Source organism: Mus pahari, chromosome 15 (assembly GCF_900095145.1).
Source record: "Mus pahari chromosome 15, PAHARI_EIJ_v1.1, whole genome shotgun sequence".
Taxonomy (NCBI): domain Eukaryota; kingdom Metazoa; phylum Chordata; class Mammalia; order Rodentia; family Muridae; genus Mus; species Mus pahari.
The window spans coordinates 39,114,610-39,125,039 of record NC_034604.1 but is presented as its reverse complement, the minus strand read 5'-3'; the positions used below and the strand labels follow the sequence as shown (position 1 = coordinate 39,125,039).

General features: G+C 38.2%; 1 protein-coding gene across 1 annotated transcript; it reads right to left on the bottom strand.

Annotated features, from left to right (window-relative positions):
* Positions 1-1,734: 1,734 nt before the first annotated feature.
* LOC110333527 (neuropeptide Y receptor type 6) lies at positions 1,735-9,325 on the bottom strand. The gene is made up of 2 exons (XM_021215094.2): positions 9,099-9,325; positions 1,735-4,091 (listed from the first exon to the last, which is right to left on the bottom strand). Exon 2 carries the CDS (start codon positions 3,905-3,907, stop codon positions 2,792-2,794), a length of 1,116 nt encoding a protein of 371 aa, XP_021070753.1. The 5' UTR covers positions 3,908-4,091; positions 9,099-9,325; the 3' UTR covers positions 1,735-2,791.
* Positions 9,326-10,430: the final 1,105 nt, after the last annotated feature.

The window sequence follows — 10,430 nt, the reverse complement described above, 5'->3', positions numbered from 1 at the left end:
GTCTGAAGAACAGATTTACCTATTGTTATGTACAATAGAGAAAAACACAGATAGTCTATCACTAGGTTCTAAAGGCCCTGCCACCACTATCTACCATTTAGCTTCTCTCTCAGGAGAAACATCAACCTCAACTACAAGTTTGATTTGAAGAGCACATAAATGGGGGAAAGAGATCTTCTTCAGCCCACAAGAAACATTTACCTTCTGTCTCCCCCTTTATTGCATTCTTGACTTCATGGAGGGATTCCTGGACATAGGTATTTTGAAACACTAATTTTTTTCTTTCTTCTGTAGTATCCTTACTTGTGGATAAGTGCAAATTAACTCCACCTTTGGTATTAACTTTATATTTACACGGTCTGAATTTTCTCATAGGCAGCTTTAAGTCTGGCCAAAAGGAAGGAAAGCTTTCCGAATTCTTGGTTAATCTTATAAGTGAATACAGTCATTGTAGAAAACAGTGTACATGTTCCTCTAAATGTCAGAGCCTGGTCTCATGGCATAGTTCTTAATCTCAGACTGGCACCCACTTCTCAGTGGCCAAGGAAGGGAAATATGTACTGACAGGAAGGAAAATACCAAATGATCAAATTTTCTCCATGGCAAATGGGACAGCCCCCAGCCACAGAACTTGAGGTGATCTTCTCAGCCAGAAGCTTAGACTTCCAGGTGTCACTCACTGACTCCATTGGCCCGACACAAATCCAAGCTAGGAACTAACAGGAAAGTTCAGAACTTTCTCTATACCCTATTCCATGGTCATGTGAAGGGACAGATCAGAGCAGAACTCTCTTGGGTTTTGGCAGACTTTCTGTTTTCCTTGCCCAAACTTGGCAGCTCTCCTGATGGATTCTTATTGTTAGCCTTCTTTGACCACACCCAGACAGTCAGGGCCTGCCAGAGCCAGTGTGAACCTAGGATACCTTAGTCTAGCTCTCAGATGGCCCTTCTCTTGCTGTCTTGATGGAAGGCCCTTTGAAAAATTTAAGAGTGTGGTGTGGTGGCTCAGGACAAAACTGAAGCAGGTCTATTGCCACGAGTTAGAGGACAGCTTGATTACAGGGTGAAATCTTGTCTCCCAAGCTTTCCTTTTCTTTACTCCTTTTCAGTGTTAAAAGATAAACACCAGATAGTCATGAACAGTTACAGCACTAGTAACTTCTGTTTTATGAAAGTTTATGGGACATTTAAAAGAAAAGTAAAGGAAGCAGATGAAAAAAAACACTCGTACTGTGGAACCAGGGGGAGTCTACATTGAGGAGACAGTAAGAGTGTGGTCACACAAGGGAACCCAGGTTGAGGAGTCAGTAAGAGTGTGGGTCACACAAGGGAACAGTAGTGTTTGTTTGGGGTATTCCCTGCTTTTAGTAACTTGAGTAGTATTGGGTAGCAATGAAACTAGGGTTGGTATTTCTTTACTATGCAAATAAGGGATTACATTGGATATTAATTACAGAACTCAATGAGGAGAGGTAGAATGGGTAAGGAGAAACTCAACTGTTTGTTTGCTAAGGTTTCAGAGTCTTGTGCTTTCAGGATTCTGAGCCGCCAATCCGTATTATGAGGCCATCACATTTTACTCACCTTGGGTGCCTTGTAGTGCTTTCATGGTTCATTCATCCCCAAATGGCAGAAAGTAGAAATTCCGATGAGAATTGGAAAAGAATGAAAGGAAGGAGGAAGGGAGAAAGCCATGATAGATTACAAGAAGGGAAATAAATAATCACAGGTATTAGAATATTTATTCAAAAGAAGACATGCTTACATTTGTATATGACACACATAGACTGCAGTCAAATTTAATAAATATCAGGGAGGTTTACCTAGGGAAATGGTAAAGCTTGTATGAATTAGTAGAAGTCTCTGAGCTAACAGATGTTTAAAAAAAAGGTCAATTATCTTGTAACTAATCTAGCTGATGGTCTTATTTAGTGAATATTCTTGAATAACGTTTAAGTAATGAGATAGATGATAATTTTCTGGAATGCTGGAGTTAATTATAATGCCACTGTTGATAATAATCTCCCAGTTTACAAAGTTATAATGAACCCCTACTTAATATACATAAAGACATCAGGATAAAAGGTCATTTTGTAATGAAATCTCTATCGATACAGCACATTCCTTAGATAAAATGATCTCTGTTATAATTGGAGTGCTATCGGATCAATGACTAGTTTTCCTAGTCTTAATAGCATTGTAAGCAAAAGAAATGGAATGTTATAACAACTTCAGAATCTGATACAGATAGGGAAATTAATTATAACTATAGTGTTCAGTATAAATGTTAAAACAAGCTTTTAATTATAATCCAGATATAATTAACTAATAATTTATGGTACTATGCTTTCTGATTTATCTAATTAATTGAATAGTTATGTGATTGAAAGTTGTAATTTCACATGTGAAAGCTGAATTCCTTTGATGCAAAGGAGGCATAGTATGGGCTTTTCCTGCCTGCAGCACAACTAAGAACTTTCTGGCTATTCCAGTGAATAACATGAATTTTGTACCCCAGACATCTCTGCTGTCCTTGTGTGCTCTCTCATTTGTGTTCTCTACCTCAGTAATGATGGCTAGGTTGTTTAAGTTATTATTCTTCCAAAGGGGAACAAAAAGACAGGGTAGGGATAAATCTCCTATGGCTTAAAGGAATAGACATGCTTAACTGAAGCAAAACTGGGCCCAAAGATATTATGTGTTTAACTCTGGATTCCTCGGCACCTTGCCCAATTCCATACTATTTCTTCTCTTTTCATAACAGAAGGGCTTTGGTTTTGCTTATCAGTTTCTATATGCCTGTTGGTATATGAGCCACTTTTAATGATCCCTTGGATTCATCTGTGTGCATAGTGGACATGGCAATATTTTCATAACTTTCCTGAGGTTCACCACACCAACAGTGGTGAATAAGCATCATTAGATCCTTCTGGAAGTTTTTGTTGAGAAATCCATAAAAGAGAGGGTTTATGCACGTAGAAACCATAGCAACCAAGTGGCAAACTACAAATACCAGGTCATGGTGGCAGCTCATCAGCATCTCATGATACCAGTCAAAGATGACATTGAAGATGTTCAAGGGCAACCAGCAGGCTCCAAAAGTCACTACGATGGAAATCAACATCACATTTACCCTCTTGTTCTCATTGAGACGGCTCTTATTTTCCCTCCTCCTGTCCACCTGCCTCGTTCTTTTTCGGAGGCAGAAAACAATCTTCAGGTAGCAGATAAGAATGAAACCCAGAGGGACAAAATACTGGAGCATAAATAATGATGTGGAGAAGAGAAGTTGGTTCAGTTTAGAAGGCCAAATCTCCACACAGACTACCTGGTGGGTGTAGATGTCAGTAGGGAGAGAGAGATTATGAAAGGGCTCATTGGTGAGGTTGTAGGACAAGAATAAGGGAATAGACAATGTCAGAGAAATGAGCCAAATCAAGATGATGCCCCAATAGGCATGAGATACCCTGGGTTTCCAGCCACGGGGGTTCACAATCAGCTGATATCGTTCAATAGCAATCAACACAAGGGAGAATATGGACACAGAGACGGAGACACTTTGCACATAGGAAGTGAGTTTACACATAGTGTTCCCGAATACCCAGTGGTCCATCAGAGTGTAGATGACCGTAAAAGGGATGCACATGACACACACCAAGATGTCTGAGAGGGACAGATTGGCAATCAGTATGTTGGTAACATTTTGAGCTTCTCTCTGTTTTTTAAAGATGATGATGATAAGAGAGAGGTTTCCAAAAATGCCCATGATTAGGACCACAGTATATGCTATGAGTATCAAGAGTGTGGCTAGAAAAGGGGGTTGGCAAGATTCAAAGTAGAAAAATGCAGAGTTGTTGCTCTTGCCACTGGTTTTATTAGGTGTTGGCTGGTTTGTGGGCACTTCCATTATGTCAGGATTTTAATTAGAGATTTCCTAAGCTTCCGGGTATCGTAAGTGGATGTTTGGCCACTGGTTCTTGAGGGACTCCTGGCTCTGCAACTCTCAACATATGATCAATGAGTTAAATGTTTATGATCTCTGTCTGTATCTGATGGAAATGCATAAACGACGTCAGCATGCTCTTGAGATCCTAAAAATCAAACAAACCCAGAATATTAGTAGAAGGTTTTGTTTTTGAGAGAGTTCCATGTAACCTCAGCTTTCCTTGAACTCACTATGTACAAAATGATGTCCTTGAACTTCTGATCCTCCTTGCCCCTATTTGCTGAGTACCAGGATCACAGGCATTCATCACCACACAAGGTTTTATATAGCCTTGGGAATAGAACCTAGGACTTCATACATGTTAGGCAAGCACTTTATCAACAGCTAGATCTCCAGCCCACATAATCTTAACCATAGAGATGATTCTTAACAATATAGATAATTCTATAAATAGGACAACGCTCCTGAGAGAATGTGGATAAAAGTTAAGCAGATCTCTAACCTTGTTTTCTCTCTCTCTCTCTCTCTCTCTCTCTCTCTCTCTCTCTCTCTCTCTCTCAGTATTTTATTAATTCTATCAGTGTAGGCTTCAGAATCAGCAAAAGAAGAATGTGACAATATCCCGGTGACTATGTAAGGCAGTACAAATGTATATATTTCCATCCCCTTTAATTTCTGCCCATTTTAAGAATTATATGAACATGTGCACTCTTCATCCCATAGACCGTGCAGATCACTAAGGTAGAGCTTGCACTATGAGGGCCAGAAGGTTATGTTTGTATTTGTATTTGTATCTGTCAATGTTAGTGCTTATGTCCATTCCAAAACTCATGGTTCTTATTCATGGTAACAATACTAAGAGATGAGACTTTTAGGGAATAAGCAGGCTAAACAATCTTTCCAATCATGAATTGGTGCCACATGAAGAGGGATGAGTGCTTTTGGATGCAGCTTCGCGGTAGAGTACTTACTTAACACATACAAGGCATTGTGTTCTATCTCTTTCAAAGATCTGTACACCTTTTAACTTATGCACCCATCAAGGATTTTGCTGCTTCTGTCTCCTTTGCATGTAAGGACTGAGTACTTGTCTCCTCTACAAAAGCATCATCCTGTGAAGCAGGCAGTGGTCCTCACTAGACTTCACACAACTTCAGGAAGTTTCCAACACATTGATTTTGAACTTACTAATGAGCAAAACTATGAGAAATAAATATTTGTTGCTTATAAACTATCTAACATATGGTATTTCTAGCAGCATAATGGAATTGGATTAATTCAGGTTCCAAGAAGTTGTACCTGAATTTTTGACAAGGGACTACAACTTTGTCTCCTACAAAGTTCATGCTTGAGAACCATGTGATTAAGTTACAAAAAAATTGCAAAAAAATTTTTTATAACTTTCAAAGAGTGTTCATGAATTTATGTTCTGACACTCTCATATCTACCATCACCCACTTTTATGTAGCATGCAGGTTGTAGATTGTATATATTCAATGAAAGCATTACTGGAAATGATTTAAGCCAGATTCCTATCTGAAGAATGGGGCTAAATAATGCCTACCTGCTTGAGTTGTGACAATTAAGTAACATTGTGCAACCAAATTATTCTCTCATCCTCAACGTATGGGAGAGAGTAGATATTCAGTGTATGTGCTGTTAAAAACTGTCCCCTCCATTGCCCTGAGCTAGGTTAAAGTTTTCAAGATGGGAGCTAGGATTACAGAACACAGGTGCTGTGAACTAATGTATACATTCTCTTTTTGTGTCTTTGTTTTCTAGGGTGAAGTAAATGTTTGGTGTCTTCCTCAGCTTTTGGGAATCAAAGATGGAATTAAATGCATAGACATCTACTATTTAGAATTAATTTTGTTTATAATTGTTCCATCACTTTTTCCTTCCTCTAAATTTCTTCTAATGTCCAATGGATAAAGGGCCCTGGACCCATGGCTCAGCAGAGTTTGGAGTGGTCATATTCAGTGGAATTATTTTTATCAGGAGACATCACAAAGTTAATTAATAAAGAATCAATGGTGAGATTTCTTTTCTAAATAGGACAAATGGAAGGAGGGCAGAAAGGGAAGGATGAAAACAAACCCTCCTCATATTGGTTTATTCTTTAGGAATCTTGGGAAAGAAACACAAATAACACTGATAAAGGAGACTGAGCAATAGGAATGGGAGGGCATGAACTTTTCTTTACAGAGTGAAATTACTTTGGCTTGCTTTTCCCCAAGTTCAAAGGCTTAGAAGATTGTTACTGGAAAGAAATCACCTCAAGAATGCTTTTTGCTTGTACAATAAACACCATAATGAAGAACACCATAAAAATACCGTGGATGAATAGAACCACTGATAAACACAGTGTACTTTATAAAGACAGCCAAAAGGACTTGTCAACGATGTGGTGACAAGGAAAAATAGCCATGTTAAAAACATCAGGATTTTTACAGACCTGACGTTCACAGATATTGACTGAAGGGACATTTCAAAATATATTCAAGCTTTTTATGTCAATTGATAGACCAGAACTACAGATGAGAAATATAAAGCTTTGATTTCAAATTAAAGGCTTTCTATCAAGCAAAATTCACTTAGATAGGAAAAGGAAAGAAAAGGAGATGGGCGGTAACTGCATGTGCAGTCTGGTGTGCTGGCATGGCACGGGACTTCCTCACAGAGGACATATCTGCTGCTAGCTCATGCTCAACTTCTTCATCAGTCTAATTAAATTTAAAACTGGCTGCTTTATCATTTCATAATGGCCAATGAAATGGTATGTTGAGAACATTTCATAAACTGCTAAACAGTGTTCATTATTGTATTGTTGACTATGTCAGCTACTTGGGTAGAATTTTTGTGGGAAGGGGTGGGAATGTTCTAGTTCTGCCTAATTTACAGAAAAATCAAGTCTCAGAAAATCCAAGAAATTAGCTGGACTTTCTCTCTCTCTCTCTCTCTCTCTCTCTCTCTCTCTCTCTCTCTCTCTCTCTCTCTCTCTCTCTCTCTCTCTCCCCGCCCCCCCCCCCGTGTGTGTGTGTAACTGATTTTCTCTACAGTTTTTGTTGTCTGTTAGAAAAACACACTTCCCATGAATCCTGGGAATACAGCTGGTACTAGCTTTCTCTTTACAGATGTGAAAATGCATAGAACGTTACAGAGTCCCTAGCAAGCAAGCAAGGAGTACACATCAACAGCCTTTACTTGTTCTTTCTTGTTAATGTGTTCACAGAGGATGGTGGTCCTTGCCACCCAGCAACAGCAAGTACAAGGCTGGGAAGAAACCTTTCTACCCCTTTGTAGGTTGATTACTATTCAAGGAAAAGAATCGCTCTCAAGTCTGTAAATTCCAATAGAGGCTCGGAGCTCAGAAAAGTCAGAAGAGTGTTGGATGGACTTCATCTGGGAGGGACTCAGAGATGAATGCCAGAGGTGTAGTACCCGGATGCTCTCTGCACAGCTCAACGATTAGTAGGGAAATCCCTAAATATGGGCCTTAAATTGCACTGTGGGCTTTGCACTTTACTTAATTGGTAACTCTGAAAATCCTTCTTATCAGGAACTGAAGTAATGTTAAGCTGAAGTTCATAAAAAGATTCTTAGGATACAATTCTATTTTAGGAATGTTCATCTTGAATTGCTTGGTAGAAATGCTGGAGATGTAAGATCTCAAGTGAACAAGCGACTATTGGTTAAATCTATGGGTAGCACATGACAGAGGTAGGTACTCTCTAACCTTTAATTTGATTATATCTTACTTATTGAAATGTCTACCTTAATGTGTTTTATTTATGTATTGTGGTATATTAATTTCATGTTAAATTAACTTAAAATATTTTTGATTTATATATTTTAAGATGAACAAAATAAGAGAATTTTGAAATTATGAAATTTTCAATGCTTTTTTTTTACTTATTTTGATATCTTTTTGTTATGTTGTGTTTGTTCTTTTTTAATTAACACAATTCTTATTGGAGGGAAGAAAGGTGAAGTAGGGTACAGACTTTGTATTTGTCCTTGATCACTCTTTTTTCTTATCACTAATACCTTCATTTTCTGTTCATCTGTCCATCTCTAATTTCTGTTTCCTCTTTCTTTAACTCTGGATACATTTTAGGAAAACAAAAAACATATTTTTACATTATATGAAGTATAAAGAAACTCTAAACACTTTGGCTTGAAAGTCATCCTTCTGTACTGTCCTCATTTGACAGACATCACCCTGAGCACGGCTCAAATCTCCTGGCCTTCAGAGTTCTACATGCTTGCCGCTATTTTCTTGTTATACTTTTTATTAATATGTCCTATATGTTCTATTCTTAGTTGTTCGAAATTGGCAGGAACACTCTGTAGTGCACACACACACACACACACACACACACACACACACACACACACACCACACACACACATTCCTGAACTCATGTTTTCTCCTTAATTTTCTGAGAACAAAACCCTCAAATTCTATCATCATGCTAGAATCTTTAGTTGTTAGAGAATTAATGGTTTTTAAAGTACTGCACGTTTATTAGTTCATTCACCCAGCAGTCCTGTACTGACAAGGCAGACTGCCTTAACCTGATCTTCACCCTGTCTCATGTTTTCACTAGGAAAGGCACTTAATTTTTCACTTATGAACTATGATCCACTGACTTGGTCATGATCAATTAGAATTGTATATTCCATACCATATACCAAGACTTATTTTTGTAGTCATTTAAATTGTTTTTCTTTAAAGAAAACAGTGAAATGAATAGTTCCACGAAGACAAATAAAATTAGAATCTTGTACACCCCTAAGAATGAAGATGCAGTGAGTACCCACAGTAAGTATCAAAAAGCATGTCATACTTTTTCCTAGCCTTAATAAAAACTACAATTGGCCTGACTAACATTATCTAAACCTCTTTATTCCGCTCCAGTATTTGCCCATTCAAAACTCAATCGTATACCTACTATGGTGCATTCTAAAGCTATGGATTTAATTTTTAAGATCACAGAAACAAGAATTCCATTGGTGCTATTAAACTTGGAAACCGAAGAATTCTAGTTTCTAATGATTTTATAATACTGAATACCTCAGCACAAAACGCATAACTGAAAACCTTATTTATAAGACATATTTTTGACAAGTTGGTTTCCCAGTTGCTTACCTGCTAGAAATGTTCAGTCTGTCGCTCTGCTTTCGTCTCCCACATGCTTGCTTTCTTCAGTCCTGCTATTCTTAAAGATTACTTTCCCGCAGAAGGATGCCACACTAGCCATCTCTCCAAGTTCCAAGGCTTCCTTTTCCTGTCCTGATGTATTTATCGTAGCTTCACTTCAGCAGCTGTTCCCTGGAGTTGGAATCATTATCTAGGCAGAGAGGCTGGAATCCTGTGGGTGCTGAAGGCCACTGCGGAGCGTGAAGGGAGGAGTCAGGACCCTTGGCAGCAGTGAAACCTTGCTATAGCTGCTTAAGTGATGTGAAAAATGTTACAAATGCCACTCTCTAGTGTCTGCAGAGATGATAAAAGTGTGTCGGGAAAAGCTGTAGCATTTTCTGGAATATGTAGTGATTCTTTTTGAACAAGGGTAGCTTTGTAAAATTCTGAAAGTTAATTTATAAGTCCCTGGAAAATGATTAGTGTACATTAGTAGCTAGTTGTAGAAATTTTTCTTTCACTCAATAGATGGATTTTATCTTATTGGGCCATAATTTATAACTAATAAAATGTTTTAAGGTTTGAAATTAACACTGAATTTCTTAGAAAAAGATAAATTAAAAGTTTTTTTTTTTTTTTTTTTTTGCATCATGTAGCCTTGGCTGGCCTTGAAGTTATGTAATTGAGGATGAGTTTGGGATCACTATCCTTCTGCTTCCACCTGCCGAAGACTGAGATTGCAGATGTGTACCCACTATACCAGATAGAAATGTGATTTTTATATATGACTTAACAAACTAACAATTGACTGTCTGTTGCTTTAAAAGAAGATAGGCACTGAAAATGGTTTGTACTTTAAATATCATTAGGAGACTATTTCTTATTCAAATTTTGGTTATTTAAAATACATGTCCCCTTCATCTCTTCACTCCATTAGGCCAAACTGTGCTATTGATTATTTTAAGTCTAGGTTTATTAGTCCTATTAAATGTCACAAGTAAATGTTATACCACATACAGAGGGCATAAGAAAAAATAAGTCATCATCAGCCACCAAACCCAGATACTAATGCACATGCCAGCAAGATTCTGCTGAAGGGACCCTGATATAGAGGCCTCTTGTGAGGCTATGTCAGTGCCTGGCAAACACAGAAGTTGATGCTCACAGCCAGCTATTGGATGGAACACAGGGTCCCCAATGGAGGAGCTAGAGAAAGTACCCAAGGAGCTGAAGGGGGCTGCACCCTTGTAGGTGCAACAACAATATGAACTAACCAGTACCCCCTGAGNTTGTGTCTCTAGCTGCATATGTAGCAGAAGATGGCCTAATCAGCTATCATTG